General features: G+C 33.9%; 4 protein-coding genes and 1 long non-coding RNA gene across 7 annotated transcripts; 4 read left to right on the forward strand and 1 right to left on the reverse strand.

Moving 5' to 3' along the window:
* Positions 1-6: 6 nt before the first annotated feature.
* On the forward strand, positions 7-2,138 carry LOC107019882. The gene is made up of 3 exons (XR_001456774.2): positions 7-624; positions 1,448-1,554; positions 1,990-2,138. It is a non-coding gene; the product is annotated as an uncharacterized LOC107019882 (long non-coding RNA).
* A 1,189-nt stretch (positions 2,139-3,327) lies between these two features.
* On the forward strand, positions 3,328-5,902 carry LOC107020364 (aquaporin PIP2-7-like). Of its 2 annotated transcripts, XM_015220694.2 has the most exons (5): positions 3,328-3,702; positions 4,567-4,862; positions 5,075-5,215; position 5,272; positions 5,653-5,902. In XM_015220694.2, exons 1-5 carry the CDS (start codon positions 3,402-3,404, stop codon positions 5,778-5,780), a joined length of 867 nt encoding a protein of 288 aa, XP_015076180.1. In that variant the 5' UTR covers positions 3,328-3,401; the 3' UTR covers positions 5,781-5,902. The 2 variants fall into 2 exon arrangements, with proteins under 2 accessions (XP_015076180.1, XP_015076179.1); XM_015220693.2 differs by lacking the exon at position 5,272 and having other exon boundaries at positions 3,330-3,702.
* Positions 5,903-6,505: 603 nt separating this feature from the next.
* On the forward strand, positions 6,506-8,480 carry LOC107020363 (caffeoylshikimate esterase). The gene is made up of 2 exons (XM_015220692.2): positions 6,506-7,442; positions 7,939-8,480. Exons 1-2 carry the CDS (start codon positions 6,804-6,806, stop codon positions 8,305-8,307), a joined length of 1,008 nt encoding a protein of 335 aa, XP_015076178.1. The 5' UTR covers positions 6,506-6,803; the 3' UTR covers positions 8,308-8,480.
* A 558-nt stretch (positions 8,481-9,038) lies between these two features.
* LOC107020718 (protein MAIN-LIKE 2-like) lies at positions 9,039-13,293 on the reverse strand. Of its 2 annotated transcripts, XM_027917212.1 has the most exons (7): positions 12,990-13,293; positions 12,481-12,708; positions 11,547-11,661; positions 10,799-11,443; positions 10,482-10,649; positions 10,006-10,395; positions 9,039-9,878 (listed from the first exon to the last, which is right to left on the reverse strand). In XM_027917212.1, exons 3-7 carry the CDS (start codon positions 11,640-11,642, stop codon positions 9,267-9,269), a joined length of 1,911 nt encoding a protein of 636 aa, XP_027773013.1. In that variant the 5' UTR covers positions 11,643-11,661; positions 12,481-12,708; positions 12,990-13,293; the 3' UTR covers positions 9,039-9,266. The 2 variants fall into 2 exon arrangements, with proteins under 2 accessions (XP_027773013.1, XP_015076669.1); XM_015221183.2 differs by lacking the exon at positions 12,481-12,708.
* Positions 13,294-14,065: 772 nt separating this feature from the next.
* Positions 14,066-20,140, forward strand: LOC107020631 (V-type proton ATPase subunit G 2). The gene is made up of 4 exons (XM_015221072.2): positions 14,066-14,213; positions 18,192-18,305; positions 18,825-18,925; positions 19,735-20,140. The coding sequence occupies exons 2-4, from the start codon at positions 18,215-18,217 to the stop codon at positions 19,876-19,878; spliced, it is 336 nt and encodes a 111-aa protein (XP_015076558.1). The 5' UTR covers positions 14,066-14,213; positions 18,192-18,214; the 3' UTR covers positions 19,879-20,140.
* The last annotated feature ends 148 nt before the right edge of the window (positions 20,141-20,288 follow it).

The following is a 20,288-nucleotide window of genomic DNA, read 5'->3' on the forward strand; positions in this document are numbered from 1 at the left end:
GGAAAGAGCTTAAGTACGCACATGTTCTCTGAGACTGGCATGGACAGCAACACTGATCTCAAGAATGTTGATACTGGAAAGGATAATTTGGATTTCCCCAAATATGACCATTTATCTTGTATTGGTATTATTGTTGGCTTCAAAGATGGTGATATTGAAGTAAAATGGGCTACTGGTTTTACAAGCATGGTAAGAGACTCTTCTTTCTGTTCTTTTATTTTTTCAAGAGTTTGTTCTATTCCAAACACACTTGGTGTCGATGGACATGTCCAAGAATCAACGAAGGCATATGAAACTCATGTTCATGATTTCACCTGGACGATCGATCGGGGCACAATTGTTGAACCAGTAGAAGAGGTTATACCCCCGAACCACCATTGTTGTCACCAATACAACTAAAAGTTACATCATTTCACAGTTTCGACTATCAAGCTATATGCTTTGAGTTCGGTATCTCTCAACATTTTTCTATACTATACTTGCCACACATATTACCCATTTTCCGTAGCTGTTCTAACTTTTTAATAACTCCTTACTTACTGCAAGTTGTTTTTGCCCTCGTAGCCCTCCATCATAAGCTTCAAATGCAAGCAGAATTCAAGATGATCTCATCATTGATTATCAGTAAGTACAATTTTTTACCGTCTAACCATGTAAATCAATTAATATTTGATAGAAAAAGTCAAGCAACCAACTTTGTCTTTGTAGCTATATACCAACTGTTTTATCTTCGATTTATAAATTATAACTGGTCATTCATTTCTGTTTAATAATCATACCATAATGAGTTTGTTGAGTGAAAATTTGTTCTTCACATTGAAGATGTATGACATTATGTAGAGACAAAAAGTTATACAATATATAACATATAATTCAATATATTATGAAACAATATGTAATAATCATTCAAAGAGAGTAATTAGCAAACTATTGTTCATCATTTTTATCATTTAAAATATTTTTCATATTGGACTAAATCATCATTTAAGTTTTTTCTCTTTATTTTCATTAAGATTTGAGTAATCTAACTAGACATGCCCTTGGAGTTTACAAGCTATATAGAATAGTTGATCGATTGATTGATATGTTATGAGTATCACATATAGTTGAACCCAAATGTTCTACTATCATGGTATAGTTATGGTAACTATTTCGATTATATGCCTGGACATACTTAGTTGCAAAACATACCAAGTCTTCACTTAAGGGATCGTTCTTGCGCAAAGGTAGCTGGTAATGTTGTGATTACTGAAATTTTTCAGCAATATTTAACTTCGATTGTAATCAAACAAAAGAGAATATTGTATTCCTTGTGAAGGCCTCTAAAGAAGCTGCAATTGCCTTCATCTTGTCTCCTAATTTGGCTCTTTTGATTTGTGTCCCTTTGTTCTTATTACAGTGATTGCTTCTTAATTAATAGAATAATTGAAATGATGTAAATTGTTAGGGAGGACCAATACTGATAAAAATCACCTATTGCCATTCACTGCACCAGCAACTCTAGAAAGCAGCAAACGCAAGCTGTACCAGATCATGATGGAGGAAGACTGAAAGGTATTCTCTTCACAGCTTATTTTTACTTGATTCATACTACCATCGAATGCAAATACACATTCAGTCGATTATGTTGTTTTAATACCCTCAAAGATATCGCTTGTTAATTAGAATCCCGATCTAACTCTAATTAACCAAACTACATTCATTTGTCATTCTGTTTTTCCAACAATTGATACCTTCAAATGTTGATGGCTCTTCTGATGTTGATGGCGTAAACTTTTGCTGCCTACTTTTTCAAAATTCTCAGGTACAATCCAAAATGATTATACTATATTTTGATCTTACATGCTGTCTTTAATTTTGAAATACTCCATTTACTAACAAAATTTAGAATTGTTGATGCAGTGATCCACATTTACTATACTATATTCATTCTTAAATAATCCAATCACTTTAAGTTGTACTAAATTCATTTTTCCTCTTATTTTACAGGTAATTTTTATCTGGAGATGCCCAACTCTGAAAGCAGCCAAAAGGTAGAACTATGTAAATATAATAGGATGTAAATATCTAAATAATACCGCCAGAAAGACAAACTAATCAATTGCCAACTATATTTACAATATCTAACTATCTCTATATATCTATGTATCTCCATATGTACATTTAGCCGGCTCATACATTTCTACATGTTTAGATCCAACTAACAAAAATCTTCTAACGTTGGGCCCGTGCAAGCACAGGCCACCTCTATCTAGTATTATAAATAAAACATTAAGTCTTATCCTACGAACTTATAACACGGAACGAACAAAATTGATACTCTTTTTTAATGTTATCATAAAAGCTTGATGTCTTTGTCGTAAGCTAAAATATAATGTGTTTAGAAATTTAAGATCGTAAATGTAGATATAATAATAATAAAAATAATAATTAATTACTTATGTGTGTGTGTTAGAAATTATCAAATTTTCTATTGCAAAGTGGTGTTTCAATTGTCATTTTCAAGTATTTTGAATTCCTATTTTCATTATTTGAATTATTTAGAGCTGTCTACTTCTTGTATTTAATTATGTGCTGTCAATGGTAGGTTTATATTTACTATATATTTACCCACTTGAATATTGCTTCTCTGTATTTCTTGTCATATTTTTGTTGAGATATACTCGCTCCATTTTATAAAGATTGGTCTAGTTTGACTTTACAAGAAATTTAAGAAAATAAAGAAAATTTTTATTTAAGGAGTTTTAAATTTCATGTCAAATATATAAAATTGTCTTTTAATCTTATGATCTTAAGTATGTCAATAAAAAAAATTATTTTTTTTGAAACGTACTAAAAAAGGAGATCATTATTTTGAGGATGGAGTACTTCACTTTTCGATGGAATTACTTTGTTCAACTATTTTAGTCAAAAGGAGAAAAATGAATATATGGTATAAGAGCCGCCAGAATATTGCAATAGGTAAATAGGACAAAAATGATTTTTTATATTGCAATAGGTAAATAGGACAAAAATGATTTTTTCTTTTTTGCTATATACAATTGGATTACCTTGATATATGATATAACAAACAAACAAACAAAAAAGCTTAAAAGACATATTTTAACAAGATTTTGGATTAGTTGAAATTAATGTCTTAAAATGAGTGATTAAGAAATGAATAAATTGGACGAGTCATATTTTTCTAAGCTAATTCCGTCATTTTTAATCTGTTATATAAATTTTTGATTCCGTTACTAAATGACAATGAAGTGGAAGACAATTTAACAACCCCACCACTCTTATCCAATATATAATGATTTTTTTTTGTTTATATATGACCACCTTCTATCTATATCTTTTAAGTCCTACAACATTTATGTGAACCATATTCTCTCTTGACTTATAGAAACAAAAAAATAATGAGCAATGAAGTGAGTAGTGCATTGCCGGAGCGAAGTTCATCTCCGGCAAAGGACTACCACGAGCCACCGCCAGCGCCATTTATTGGCGCGGCGGAGCTAAAGAAATGGGCCTTGTATAGGGCCTTAATTGCAGAGTTTGTAGCAACTCTTTTGTTACTTTACATTGGACTGTTAACCATAATGGGATATAAGAGTGAAAGTGATCATGATCCATGTGGTAGTGTTGGGCTTCTTGGTGTTGCTTGGGTCTTTGGTGGCATGGTTTTCATTCTTGTATATTGTACTGCTGGCATTTCTGGTGAGTTTCTCTTATTTATTTTAATAGGGGTGCGTAAATAAACGAGCTGGATCAAATTTAAACGGGTTAAAATAGATCAAATCAACAGATAGTAATAACGTGCGCTAGCTTCAATATTTTTTCAGATTTGAAATTAAAAAATAGTCATTATTATAGAATTTCAAATTTAACATATAATGTCCCGAGTTTCATCGGTAATCGTTTAAAATTTTATGATAATATGTATTTATGAGCCAATAAATAGGTATTCCGGACAACCTGGATTTAACTCCCATCCAATTTTTTATTTATTTTATGTTAATGTAATTTTTTTCTTGAATTATTTTAATTTCATAAAATTTTCAATTTTCGAGTTTGATTTATGTTTTTCTTCTTAATTCGTTGAGTTACACTATTTAAGTTTGTTTTGATACAATAGTTCGATTTTGGGAAAAGAACACTTGTGCCCAAAAAGAAAACCATTTACAAGTGGTTACCTCCCTTTACTTTCATATCTCCTATTTTTAATTACTAATTCGTGCTTCAGTGAAAATTACTATGTTACTCCTTATACCATTAGCGTACATATATATGCATTCTGATTATATCAAGGAGATGTATGAAGTGTTTCTGCGAAATTAAAAGTCCGCTTACTAGCATCATAGTATATGTATACACACTCTGATGATATTATAAATAGAGAATAATGATTTAATGACTAGAAAAAATGGACACTCGAATAAATAGTCGATCATAGATCCAACAAGGATAAATATATTAAGTAGAGTCCAATTTGAGTAGACACTTCACCTAGTAGGTCCAATTTGTGTAGTTTTCTTATTAATTTATACTTTATGATATTTTACTTTTTTGGGATTATTGTAGGTGGTCATATTAATCCAGCAGTGACCTTTGGGCTATTCCTTTCAAGGAAAATATCTTTAATAAGAGGGCTATTGTACATTATAGTTCAATATTTGGGAGCCATTTGTGGTACTGCTCTAGTTAAGGCCATTTATAAATCTAAGTTCGAATTCTACGGTGGTGGCGTTAACTCGGTCAGCCCCGGCTATACTAGGGGCATTGCATGGTCCGCGGAGATGATTGGAACATTTGTTCTTGTTTACACGGTTTTATCGGCCACTGACTCTAAGAGGAATGCTAGAGACTCACATGTTCCTGTAAGTATAATAATTCCTTTTGAATTTAACTTAATGCAACCTTAATTATTGTCGTTTAGTTGACCTATACATGTTTGATTGAACAACGTACCTCGATTAATCTTATGTTTTGTATGTTATTAAATACTGACAAGATTAGAATAAAGATTTTCTGATTTAAATTCCGTAATCTATTTGATCAAACTTGTAAAATGTATATTATGTTATTGTAGGTGTTGGCCCCTCTACCAATTGGATTTGCTGTGTTTTTGGTCCACTTGGCCACAATCCCAATTACTGGCACAGGGATCAACCCTGCTAGAAGTCTTGGAGCTGCTGTCATCTACAATCAACAAATAGCATGGGAGGACCTTGTAAGAATACACCCCCCCCCTCCCTCTCTCTTTGATTTAGTAATAACAACGTAAAGTGTGATGTGTGAGTCAAACTTATATTTTGAGCTTTAAAAGTTATGTGGAATCAGAATATGAATTTTATATGATATTAAATTAATGTACAAGGAATAATTAAGTTTATCGTAAATTTGAAGTCATACTTGAAAGTCGCACGTCGAAAATAAGGTGTTACCGAATAAGGTGATTCTATATCCAGAGTTCGAAGACAATATTCTAATTAAGGACGAATCAATACTTAACATTCTATCATAGCCCTTATTGATTAGTTGACTCTTCAATATAGATATCAGATAATTTAGTTAGGTATATAGCTTAAATATCATATACTTTTTATACATAAATATTACTATCATATTCCAATTTTTTTTTTTTAATATTTGATTATTTTTTTACAGGGGATCTTTTCTGGAGGACCTTTCACAGGAGCACTTATTGCAGCAATCTACCAACTAATACTGAGGGGATGCAAATGGAGATAAGTGATGCAACATATATTTGCTCTAGAATATGTGTTGTGATTTAAGAAGTTTAGTTTGAGGAAACACTGTTTGATTTGTGTTGGTTTTGATTGCATTAATCAGTTTAAAATTAAATCTTTTGCAAATAATTCTTTTTACTTTTATAATATGCTCAGTATTAAATCGATGAGTTAAGCTAAATTTAAATGAATCAAAATAGTTGAATCAATAAATAGATGAGCTGATACGAAATAAACCAAGTCAAAATAAATTAAATAATGTTATTTTTCTTGACTTTTTTTTTTTGCTCTTCAGAGTCCTTTACTTTAGATAAAGCGATAAAAGAAATAAGTGATAAAAATTGTACATATGTATGTAATATAGAAAAGGAAAGAGAAACATGACATGAGATAAGCGGTGGAGAAATTTCTATAAATTACTTAACTCGATGAACAAAGGAAGATCCCTCCAAATCAATGTTAAGTAGGTAAAAAGCGCGCAAACAACAAGTGTCATTATGTGGGGATGCAATTCGTTAAGTTGGGGCAAAGAATACTATCCGACCCCATCAAATTAGGAATATGAAGGCCTTTTCTTTGAAAGGAAATCGTGAAAAGAAAAAGTATATTATCGTCCGGACCTTTTCTCTCGTTTTGTTTGAAGTGTCAAATAGAGAATGAAAATATAATTGATTGATCCTTCAAATCTTATTAAATTTTAATATACTTTTTAGTTATTTTATGATATATAAAATAAATTTATAAAGTTTTTACATATGTTAATTTGAATTATCGTCACAGAAAACAAAGTTTAATCTGTTCAAATTTTAATGAATTAGGTGAGTCATATTTTGCACGTACTAATTTTATCACCCACCACTACCTAATATTATTTTAATTCCAACTTCCAACTAACAAATAATTATTTTATTTTATTTTTAACAACAAAAATAAATTCAATACACGACGAATCACACTATTTTTTCCCTATCCTTTTTGTTATCTTGTTGTTTGCATGTTCCCTATTTCGGTTATATCATATCCTATCCCCGCGGCGCATTATAGCAGCACCGCCGTGAGAAAACAAAAATGAAGCATCCAGTTGCAGAAGCGAACGAGTTGAGTCCGTTCGGCACACTGAGTCAATCCGAGTTCTACTCTCACCACTCAGTAACTCACAACTCCGAGTTCATTACAAATTCACGAGGCTTAAAGCTTTTCACTCAATGGTGGTCCCCACTTCCTCCGACGAAAATCATCGGCGTCGTTTGTGTCGTCCATGGATTCACCGGAGAATCGAGCTGGTTTGTTCAACTCACAGCTGTTCACATCGCGAAAAACGGATTTATCGTTTGTGCGATTGATCATCAAGGTCATGGATTCTCCGATGGATTAATTGCTCATATTCCTGATTTAAATCACGTTGTTGATGACTGTATTAGTTTCTTCGATTCCTTTCGGGATCTCCATGTTCCGCCGTCTCTGCCGTCGTTTCTCTATGCTGAATCCCTCGGCGGTGCTATCGCGCTTCTAATCACTCTCCGGGAAGGCGATTCTGCTCCCCGCCGGTCGTTTGACGGCGTCGTTTTGAATGGAGCTATGTATGGGATTAGCAATAAGTTTAAACCGCCGTGGCCTCTGGAACATCTACTTGGTATCGCTGCCGTTTTGATCCCGACTTGGCCCGTGGTTCCCACTCGCGGGTCGTTGCCTTTGGTTGCATTCAAGGTATGTAATTGATAATGAAAATATTTGTTTCGATTTCAATATAATTGAGCTTTTAGTTATTATATTTAAGATTTTTACTATTAGACTCTTTATATTTAATAATCATAGATTTATATTTATGAGTTATTTATTAAATTTTCATATATAAATTTATGCCCTTACATAAACTATTAAGTTCAAATGAATTTAATATCAAAAGATGACAATATCGAATTCAAATAAGTAGTCAATTCAATTAAGTTTAGTATAAAGATTAGATCCTTCCAATTAAATTTTAAGTTTAATATCTATACATATATATAAATGCAAATCGCAGAAATAATCTCTTATAGAAATGTAAGGTTAATTCATATGTGTTTTATTTTCGAATTCGAATCTTCGTGCGTAGCAAAAAACTCTAGTACACCAAGCTATCTTTTCTTAAAATACAAAACTAGGTTACTGAATTTGTCAATTTACCATTTGAGCATTCTCTTTTTTTTGGTAATTCACGAAGGAGGAGTGGAAGAGGAAATTGGCAATAGCAAGTCCAAGGAGACCACTTATAAAACCACGCCCCGCGACGGCGCGTGAGTTAATGAGAGTATGCAGGGAGCTGCAAGGGAGATTCGAAGAAGTGAAAGTACCATTTCTGATCGTCCACGGCAGCGATGATGTCATCTGCGATCCCGCGTGCGCGGAGGAGCTATATCGCAGATCGACAAGCAAGGACAAGACACTGAAGATATATCCAGGTATGTGGCACCAGCTGGTCGGAGAACCGGAGGAGAATGTGGAGCAAGTGTTCGGAGATGTCGTTGAGTGGCTTAAAATGAGGGCCGACATTCCAACCGGCGACAAGGCCACTGTGGACGGTGGCGCGTGAAGAGTGGGAGTTGGTTGGGATATTCTAGTTGGGGAGTGATCAGTAAGTTAAAGAACCAAAAATAAATTTGTACCAGGCCATTTATGTCAAAACTTTATTAGCCATGTGACTATTTAAACTTGTATTAATGCAATATTTGTTGATTTAGTTATTTTGATATTAATTTTTTACCAGACACGTATAAATTTCTAACAAAAAATTATTGATCTCAACTGAGACAATTTTATTATAAACTAGTTGTTTTTACTCATTTCCTTTTTAACAACTTTTGGCATTCTTCGTATAGAAATATAGTAGAGCGCACATTCAATGTTTGAAAAGTAAGGTGATTTATTTTGTTAGATATGATTTAAATAATATATTTATAATTTTTTTATAAATAATTTGTGATGATAAAAAAATATGTGAATGATAAATAATTATTATTATTTGTAAATGTAACTAAAATAAATCTTAAAGCTTTCCTGATCTATTCAAATAATATATTTTTAAAATCAACAATAAATTGCACATATAAAATTAACTTAAATGATAAATTTATGCTCCTCTTATATTAATTTGTGAGGATAAAAAAATATGTGAATGATTGGAAAATATTATTACTTATGAATGTAAAATATAAATTAATTTTGTTTTAATTTTCTTTTAAGTATAAAAACCTTAAATTAATCAACTCTTTTATCATGTTAACAATTTAAGGGTATTTCAGACATTTTAATTAAAAAAAAGTGTTTACCGGCAGTTACTTGCCAAATACATCAACAATTTTTTTTTCAACTGCAAAATAAATTTCAACACTTTAAAAAGTAAACTTTTTAAAAGTTACACTTTCTAAGTCAATTCAAACGGGGCTCAAAGTATTGTTGCATAATTTTCTTTCTCCTCAACTAGGACAGAGGAGAAAAACATCTCCAAATGAACTGAAAATTGTGCAAGCCATAAATTTCATCTTTACTGGTCTAAACAAGAACCCCATAATCGTTCTGCTGTGCAACATCCTCTCTAGTTTCATGGGAGACCTGAGGAACCACGATATCCAATGAAGCATGAGGTTTATCTTCTGCTACTTCACTGGAGAGATGGTCATCTTGTTCTCCAACTAGATGATGGAAGTGTGATTCATCAACTTCCTTAGCATCTTCACAAAAATCAATATCATCGACACTTTGAGCTACGTGAGATATCCGACCATGATCATCTTCACTTACTGTAATGCACAAATGAGGATTGTCCATCTCATTGCCGATGTGATATAGGTGAGAAGGATCAACATCAAAAGCTGTAGCAGGTATCCGATGTTGCATGGGTATCCCTGCTGCATAATATTGGTCTACCTCTTCTTTGCGCTTACGTTTGCCCATCCCTTTCCTTCTTACTCTCTCCTTTCCACGTACTTTCTTTCCAGCTTCACTTTGTGAGTTTGATGCAACAACTACCGTACTTGCAATCTGATCCCTCAGGCATTCATAAGTAATATATCGGATTCTTGTGACAGATTGTAACTGTTGATCATCCAACCCATGAGTTGAAATGGTGTCTGCTATATGGGCAATCTCTCTCAGTGCAGCATTCTGCAGTGACAAATAAACAGACTATAGTGAAAAATCAAAAGGCATGACTCAAAGTGAGAGAGCAGATGTTGGATAACTGAAAAATTGAAAAAAAAAAATCCTAAGTTACATATATCTGACAATTTACCATCCGTTGAAACTCAGATGAGATAGGTACAGGCCTCCCAACCAACTTCCTTGTAATTCTCATATACCACTGCAAGTATTCACTTTCCTCAACATCTTCCTCTGCCTCCACAATGTAGAGATGTCGATTTGACCATTCATTAAGCTCTGATTCCATTTTTGTTGAGAGATCTACACCACCATCAACTCCTCGACTCTTCCTCTCCCATTTCTGTACCTCTTCAGGGACAGTCTGATGCATGCCAAATTGCCGTAGGCAACGATCTGGAAGGTGTCTTTCTGCCTTGTCATAACATATCAACATGGTCTTTGATCTCCCCAGAATGAGGCTGCGCAATATATGTTCTGGTATGACGGTATGACTAATGTTTGAGTAAGGACACCAGTCAACCTGGACGTAGAATTGTTCCATTTTCTTAAGCTCTTTAAGAGATAAACGATTTAAGTAACAGAAGAAAGTTATAGAAACTAACTCACATCAGATGGCTTCATAGAGTCCAATGATTTTCGGTAGAATGCCACATCACGGTTTGACGTTGGACTGCTTTGTTTACCTTTCCACCTAAGCACAAATGGGAAACACTCATGGATTGGATCATGATTAAGCTTTGGCCGACCAACATTGAGGTGGTAGTAACTCCAGCACTGCAAGAGAGGAAAAACTGCTCACAGCCTGATTTAATATAAAGAGTTTCAGCGGTTACATTTTCAATTACTTGTCAAAGCATGACAGCCAAGTAAATTGTGTCCCCACGGAACCCTTCGAAGGCAAAAATACCCAAGCCTCATCATACCTGTAATAATGTCAAACAGCCACTAATTGTGCTTTGGGACCTAAGGGAAGCATTGCCGAGTGCTCTGTACAAGAAGGATAATGCTGCAGCACCCCAAGCATACTTGCCAGCTTCATCAAAATTTTCGAACAGTGGAAGGTACATGACAGGTACTTTATTGCCAGTTGTAGTTGAAAAGATGGTGCTACCAACCAGGTAAAGAAGATAAGCACGTGTACAACGAGCAATATCCTCCATGGAAGCATCCTCCGGACACTGGGAGAAGGTCTCTTTTAACCAACTAAGCTTCACCATCCCACCACTCGTATATCCAGAGTCAGGTGCTTTCCCCAACAATTTGATACAGACTGCTTCACATGAAGTATATGTCACACCTATAACAGCCTCACCATCAACTGGTAGCCCAAGCAAGTATGCGACATCCTCAAGGGTAACAGTCATTTCCCCAACAGTGAAATGGAATGTGTTTGTTTCTCTTCTCCATCTCTCAACTAGGGCAGATATGAGTGGGTTATCCAAACTGATTGCCGGTATCATTCTCAAATAGCCAAATCCAGCCATTTTAACCAACTCAACCTGCTTCTCTGTGAGCATCCACTGATCGAGCTTTGATGTGTGCTCATGGCACCTAAGAGCACCACGCTCCTGTCAACAGTGAAAATAAGCCATTCAAGCCTTGTCTAAAACACTGAGTTGCTGTCAAGTGTGATTTGGCAAAAAAAGGGAGGAAGTTTAGCTTAGTGAATACCTGCCCCTCCCAAACAGCAGATGATACATGTTTATCTTGATCGTACAGCACAATATCCTCAACTGGTCCAGGGTTAGTTGCATAGTAGTCCACCATTACTGCTTATGACATACCTCTGAAACAAGACAAACTTAGCAATCTATTAAGAATAAAATTGCAGTGTCATTTGAAAAATACAATGCAACTTAACTGCATCACAAAGTTGCAAATGCAAGAAAAAAATTACAGCAACTCTATATTACAAAGTTAACTAATATTCTTTTGTTTACTAGATATCGTATCACACATTATAGCAAGGAATTATAAAACTCTATATTACAAGGTTAACTTATTCTTTTGTTTACAAGATACTGCCTGCTAGTATTTATGTTTTTCGGGAAGGTACCTAGAGAAGGAAATTCCAAATAACTTTGTGGCGTCATTGTTTGAACTATGAAGCACAAAATTCTCTTAATCACAAGGTTCCACCCACATGAAACGATAACCCCTCACTTTGCATAGTTTGATTGCTTTAAGCAACAAGCAATGACTTTTATTACACTGGCCTCAACCCAAAACTAGATGCAGTCAGCTATGTGACTCCTCTATATCCATTCCACTCCATTTGGGTCTGTCTCATTTCATTACTTCACATTCAACTTTAAGGGAAAACTAGGATTTCTCTGATTTTAGGAATTCTCGGAACCACAAATCTACACTGCAGCGCCAAACAATCACAGACAGGACTAAGAAGACTCATGCTAAACTCTACACCTAACATAACAGCCTTAATACCTACTAGTTAGTGTCATCCTATAATACTTTACTTCCATAATTCTTTCGTATTCTATTCTTCGCTTTCTCCACATGAATTTTCAATAAGTGTAAAAGTTACTTCATCTTATTTGCACATGAATATCAAGTTTTTACTTTTTTTTTACTAGCATTTTCCTACCTTACCATATCGTCTAGCTAGCTTGTGAGCACCTTGACTAATTCAATCAATCAACGACTGTGGTAGTCTTTTGCGATTCAGTTACCATTACAGTTCCTTTTCTAGATGCTTTGTACTGCTTTCCGTATTTAATCGACCTGCTTTCTCCACTGCCGTATTTCTTTCTTCGTAATCAATATGATTTGCTGAACTTTAGCTGAGGATCTTTTTAAAACAAATTCTCTACCTCTACGAGATAGGAGAACGTATGCATTAATCAATCAACTATTGCTCAGCTCCAAACTAGTTAGAGTTAATTATATATCAATCACTACATTAAAAAAAATGATACTGTAGCATTATGTGGTAAATAAACTTCTCCCAAATGATGAAAAAATTGTAAAAAAAAAACTTACAGACACAGATTGCCCAAATTAAATCTAATCACAGTGACTAAAATTCCTAATGTTAAAAAACCAAAAATCTTAACAGAAAAAAATGTACATAAATATATATAGAGAGAAATGTACCAGCAAAAAGAGCAAGTCGAGGAAATTGGCAATGGTATCAGACACCCAAAGGGAGATAACATATGTATGTATGTATTTGTGTGTATATATGGAGCGATTGAGATAGAGATGAATGGTGCACGGAGAAGAAGATCTCCGGAGAAGAGATCGACGGAAGAACGACCGGAGAGAAGAAGCTACGGTGGTCGTCGGTGGAGTTTTGGGAATCGGCGGGGACAATTAGGGAGACTGACGAATACGGTGTCGTAGGGTTTGGTTTAAGATTTTTTTGGGCTCATAACAAATTGGGAAATTTAACAAAGTGTCGATAAGGTTTTGTTTGGATGTACATTCAATTAAAAAAACATTTGTTTGGAATAAAGGAAAAAAAGGAAAAATGTAATAAAAAAAAAACTTTTTCTCCAATAAAAACATCAAAATTTGAAAAGAAAAAAAAAGAAGAAAGAAGAATGTGATTTGATTTTAATAAAGAATGTATCAAGAGAGTAGTTCACTTTATATATATATATATGTACCATCAAAATTAGCTTTAAATTATAATAATAATATAAATATTGGGATAACTTATTCGATTATTATGAACTACCTAATATTTCTAATCAAATATAGGATAAATTCGCAAGTCCTTAATTATCGTTGTCTCGATAATTAAATTTAATAATTATAGGACATTTTGAACTTGTGACATAATGTCACATTATTTAATCCATTTTAATCTAGTTCAATCCAATCAGATACTTTCATATATTGACTAACTCCATTTTAATCCTTCCAATTCATCAAATCATAACCTGTAATAGTTGATTATTTATATCATTTATGTTATAAGTTAAAATAACATTTTTATGTCAAATTATCAAATTTCATACCTCTCCACAATATCTATTAAGATTTAAGCTATTACCATCATTTAGGTGGTAATTGCCTAAAAATTGACAAATTTGTTTTAAACCATATTCCCTTTCTTATATCTTTTTGTGCTTCGTAAATTAATATTTTCAATAAATTAAAAATGCCTATTTTTACATAAAATGCTTTTTTTTTTGGTTCACGTAGAATTTCGTTGTTCAATTTTTTTTTTTTTAAAAAAAAAACGGAAGAGAGAACGTGACAAGTATAAAAAGGCCTCAAGTTTGTAGTCTCTTCATAGTCCCAACTCTTTCCATACACAGAAAAAAGCTTTCAAAGTTTCGCTGCACCGATTTCGATTCTCAGTTTCTACAGGTATTATTGAGGTTTTTTCCGATCATAATATGCTGATTTCAGCTTGAATTGATTAGATCTGGATCAGATGATTGTTTTGACTAATTTTGATATGTGATTCTTCTGAATTTGTAGTACATTTTTGTTTCTGTTGAATAATTTGAGGTTTATGTGAGATTCACAAGCAAATAATGAGTTATAGAAGGTTTTGGAGTTGGTTTGACTTGTGTCGTCAGTGTGAAAGTATTCGGAGTTGTGATTAAAGCGGAATGTAGTTGATTCTAAGTAGTTTGGAGATGATGTTTATCTGTTTAGGTGATTGATTGACTTGCTTCAGTTTTAGAGCTGAGTGAATTGTTGATAAGGATTATATTGTTTTGATGGATCTGGTTTGAATTTGTTTACTCCGCTGTAGATATAATCAACTATTTGGTTTCTGCAAAATGATTTGAGGTCTATGTGAGATTCACAAACAATGATGAGTTATAGGATGTTTTGCAGTTGGTTTGACCTTCAATCACTAGTGTATAAGTATTTGAAGTTAAGATTAAAGTAAAACGTAGTTGATTCTAACTAGTTTGGAGTTGAGGTTTAGGTGATTGATTGACTTGTTTCTGGGAAATTGGTTTGGATTTAAAGATGATTGAATTGTTGATAAGGATATATTGTTTTGATGGATCTGGTTTGAATTTGTTACTCTGCTTTAGATATAATCAACTATTTGGTTTCTACAAAATGGTTTGAGATCTATGTGAGCTCTGCAAAATGATTTGAGATCTATGTGAACTCCGCAAACAATAGTGAGTTAACGTTTTACATTTGGTTGACTATGAACTGCCAGTGTTAAATTATTAAGAATTGTGATTAAAGCAGAATGTAGTTGATTCTACCTAGTTTAGAGTTGTTGTTTAGGTGATTGATTGATTGTTTCTGGAAAAGGTTCCGTTAAAGAGCTGATTGAATTGTTGATGAGGATATATTGTATTAGATGGATCTGGTTTGAATTTGTTACTCTGCTTTAGATATAATCAACTATTTGTTTCTGCAAAATGCTTTGAGGTCTATGGTGAGATTCACAAACAATAATGAATTGTAGAAGATTTGCTGTTGGTTGACCTTGAATCGCCAGAGTACAAGTATACAGAATTGCGATTAAAGTGAAATGCTGTTGATTCTAACTAGTTTGGAGTTGAGATTTAGGTGATTGGTTGGCTTGTTTCTGGAAAATTCGGTTGGAATTAGAGCTGATTGAATTTATTGATTAAAATATATTGTTTTGATGATCTGGTTTGAATTTGCTTACTCCAATTTAGATATAATCAACTATTTGTTTCTGCAAAATGATTTGAGTCTATGTGAGATTCACAAACAAATAATGAGTTATAGAAGGTTTGGCAGTTAGTTTGACCTTGAATCGCCAGTGTGAAAATATTAGGAATTGTGATTAAACGGAGTGTAGCTGACACTAACTAATTTAGAGTTGAGCTGTAGGTGATTGATAGTTTCTGGAAAATATGCTTCAGTTTTAGAGCTGATTGAATTGTTGATTAGGATATGTTGTTTTGATGGGTCTGGCTTGAATTTGTTACTCCGATTTTGATATAATCATCCATTTGTTTCTGCAAAATTCTTTGAGGTCTATGGTTAAATTCACAAACAATAATGAGTTATAGAAGGTTTTACTGTGGGTTTGACCTTGAATCGTCAGTGTGAAAGTATTCAGAATTGCGATCAAAGCGGAATGTAGTTGATTCTAACTAGTTCAGAGTGAGCTTTAGCTGATTGATTGATTGTTTCTGGAAAATATGCTTCAGTTTTAGAGTTGATTGAATTATTGATACGGATATGTTGTTTTGATGTATCTGGTTGGAATTTGTTACTCCAATTTTGACTAATCAACTATTTGTTTCTGCAAATGCTTTGAGGTCTACGTGAGATTAGCTGACAAACAATGAGTTGTAGAAGGTTTTGCAGTTGGTTTGACCTTAAACCGCCAGTGTAAAGTATTCGGAATTGTGATTAAAGTGCAATGTAGTTTATTTTAACTAGTTCGGAGTTAAGGTTTAGGTGATTGATTGACTTGTTTCTGGAAAAAGATTGTTCCATTTAGAGCTGATTGAATTGTTGATAAGGATATGCTGTCTTGATGGATCTGGTTTGAATTTGTTACTCCGTTTTAGATATAATCAACTAGTGTATTTGGTTTCTGCAAAGTGATTTGAGATCTATGTGTGCTCCGTAAACAATAATGAGTATTGCATTTGGTTGACTACGAACTCAGTGTTAAATTATTCAGAATTGTAATTAAAGCAGAATGTAGTTGATTCTAACTAGTTTGGAGTTGTTGTTTAGGTGAGTAATGGATTGTTTCTGGAAAAATGGTTTGGTTTTAGAGCTGATTAAATTGTTGATAAGGATGTATTGTATTTGATGGATCTGGTTTGAATTTTTTACTCTGCTTTAGAAACAATCAACTCTATTGGTTTCTAAAAAATAATTTGGGGTCTTTATCTATGTGAGATTTTCTAACATTAATGAGTTATACAAGTTTTGCAGTTGGTTTGACCTTGAATCACCAGTGTAAAAAAATGTTTGGAATTGTGATTAAAGCAGGATGTAGTTAATTCTAACTAGTTTGGACTTGAGGTTTAGGTGATTGATTGATTGTTTCTGGGAAAAAATGCTTCAGTTTTAGAGCTGCGTGAATTGTTGATAATGATATATTGTGTTGATGGATCTTTATTTCTATAGAGAGATTCTAGGAAGAGGAACTTGTCTGGGATATCCTTTTTATGAGCTTGGGATTGGGAAGAAGTAGGGGATGGTTGACAATCTGGGGTTTGAATTTGTTTTTCCACTTTAATCATAATCAACGATTTGTTTCTGCAAAATAATTTGAGTTCTATGTGAGATTCAAAAACAATAATGAGTGATAGAAGGTTTGTAGTTGGTTGACCTTGACCGTTAGAATTGCGACTAATTTGAAATTGACATTTAGGTGCTTCCTTCTGGCAAAATGCTTCAGCTTAGCTGCTTGATTTGTTGATAATGATATCTTTGTGTTGATGGATCTATTATTTCTATAGAACAATTCTAGGAAGAGTAACTTGTGCAGTTTGACTTGGACCAAAAGTAGATGAAGGAGACCAAAGAAGAAAGGAAGGAAACAAAAGTAGAAAATTTCCTGACTTTTAACTAGAGAAATTGTTGATTGAGTAAAAGATTTTGTATTTTGGGAGGAGAATTGTTTGAGCATAGGCTGTTTGATCCAGTCTTTCCTGATTAAATACCACTCTCCTGTTTGATGATTGAATTTATTGCAACCTCTTTCATCCTGATGTTTAACTTAAATTTCCATGTAGTTAAAAGTTGAAGGAATAGCTTGCTTATTTACCATTGAGCCAAGAATCTTTTTTTCTCCATCAGCTCAAAGCTATAGTGAGGCATCCATTACCTCAACAAGCTACCAACTTCAGAGCTCATAAGTATTTGACTGGGATATTTTTCATCCTAGGCCAGGCTATGGCAATAGATTGGGATCTATAGTTAATAAAGTATAGGATACCTGAAATTGCAATGACCACCAAAGCTATTACAAGGATATCCTGGCATTTGCTGCCATAGAATTAGTATCAAAATGTGGTAACATGTGAAGTACATGTGTTCTCCCTGTCCCACTTGCAGTCCATCTCCGTTTAGCCTAAAATGTTGGGCACTTCGAAGTTCGGCCTATAAATTTACAACCTGGACTACACGTGAAAAAGATCTTAGTTCAAATCTGGTCCTTATATTGAACCATGTTGTAAATGAACTGTTTTTTCTTTTGACGTAATACTTATTTTGGTCTTTCCAAAGGCGATAAGTTTTGCATAAAAGCCGTCATGGCTGTTCTTTTTAGCATAGTTTCACAGCATGCTCACATTCTACTGAATAATTTTTTGTTCTGCTTCTCATATATTATCAATCTCTTTAAGATATGTATTTTCTTCTTTGTTGTAGTTTTATAAGTGTATCAGACGAGTATGGAATCCAACAGGGGCAACCAAAATGGAATTCAACAACTTTTAGGTGCAGAGCAAGAAGCTCAACACATTGTCAATGCTGCCAGGAGTGGTAATTTATTTCCCTTTTTATGCCTTCAGTTTTCTGATCTTTGAATTGAATTTCTATTAGTTTCACTAATTCAACGATCAGGAAACTCCGGCAACATACATGTACTTATTTCAAGTCATGGGTCCATTGCTAGAATTTTCTCCTTCCACATAATAACTGATATTTCCATTGCAGTTCAACTTTTTCCTTCCTGTGTTAGTGTGCATGGTAGATTCCCGTAAGATCACATTTTGGTTAGTATCACTTGACATACACAAATTGCATTTCTAATGTGGGCACTGAGAGTTTGTTATTTTGAGCCAACTGCAAGTCTGCTACATAACCAATCAATATGCAATTTGGATGTCACACGCAAAGAGTAATAACTACTGCAGCCAAAAGCTCATAATTTTGTACCTGTTCTTCCCCATGTCTTAACTAATAATATGAGCTGTGTGGCTATTGTATTTCACGGCACCGGCATTGATATTGATCAGTTCTATAAGCAAGTTCTGAATCCTGACTTGGTTTCAAGTGCAGCAAAACAGGCTAGATTGAAACAGGCAAAGGATGAAGCTGAGAAGGAGATAGCTGAATTTCGTGCATTCATGGAGGCCGAGTTCCAGAGAAAGCTTGAACAGGTAAATAAGAAACAAATAGTTTTTGGGAAAGAAACCAATTCTTCATGCGTCTGTAATTTGAGATTGCATTAAAAAGGGAAATCAATTGAACCCGTATTGTATAAAAGTATGTTACGTAATGTATAACTAATAAATATATGTACTAGTTATAACTGTGGTGTCTCAGCACAGCTCAACTAATCCATAACAACAGCAATTGCTCTTCAAACCCAAGGTATTTGAGATTGGCTATTTCTTCATGAAATTGACTAGTTTTACAGTTGTTGTCAAACCTACCACAACCCTCCTCTTTATCTTGGCTTGGGAATGCAGACTGCCAGTGTGAGAAAGCTTACACAGGCTGAGTTGCATTCATTTATATGAACTCGAATAGCAACATACCCAGTATGGTCCCACAAGTGGGGTATTGGGAGGCTGGGGTAGACGTAGACTTACCTGTATGTTTGCGGGAATTTATATGAACTCGAATATTTTTATTTGAATAATGAACATTTAAGACCAAACTAGTGGCTGCATTCTTGATCAAGGCCCATGTTGTGTGTGTGTTCTCCTATTAGACCTTTAGAACATGGTTACGTTTTCTGCTCTAGTCTATTTCCCGAAGGTGATCAGAATTTTTGGTCTGTCTAATAAAGCTCTTATGAATGCACCATAAAGGATGTTGACTAAAAGTATAAATAGTCATCTATTTCTTATATCTACTTCCTTTGTTCGTGTGTGTTGGGTGGGGGTTGGTAGGAAAGTAATCGGTTATTCAATTTACTTTACCCTTGATTAAGTATGCTTGTTAATATTAATATTGTCTACAGACTAGCGGTGATTCGGGTGCTAATGTCAAACGTCTTGATCAAGAAACGTTTGCAAAGATCCAACACTTGAAAGCAGAATCTGAAAGCATCTCCAACGATGTTGTCCAGATGCTTCTGAGGCAGGTAACCACAGTAAAGAACTAAGATTCATCTCTGAATGATTACCAGGGTCAAGTTTATGGTCATTTTCTGCTGATTCTTGGTTCTCCTGAATTCTGGTTTTCTTGCTACACCAGTTTAATGGTTGTTCTCCATTTTGTGTTGTATATTTATTTATCACTATTGGTCATCTTGGCCCTAGTTGAATAAAATAAATTATATACTGATGTTCTATGAAGACAAATTTTGGATATAACTTACCCACACAATGTGTTTATTTCCCGAATGAACATATAGTTTTTCTCAAGTGATATGCATTCTTACTTTGGAATAAATAATCGATTTAGTAATTTGCATTTGTTGTTTTTCCTTGGGCCGAGGATCTATCAGAAACAGCCTCTGCACCTCCCAAGGTCTGCGTTATACTCTTATCTTCTCCGGATCTCACTTGTGAG

Source organism: Solanum pennellii, chromosome 5 (genome assembly GCF_001406875.1).
Source record: "Solanum pennellii chromosome 5, SPENNV200".
Classification (NCBI taxonomy): domain Eukaryota; kingdom Viridiplantae; phylum Streptophyta; class Magnoliopsida; order Solanales; family Solanaceae; genus Solanum; species Solanum pennellii.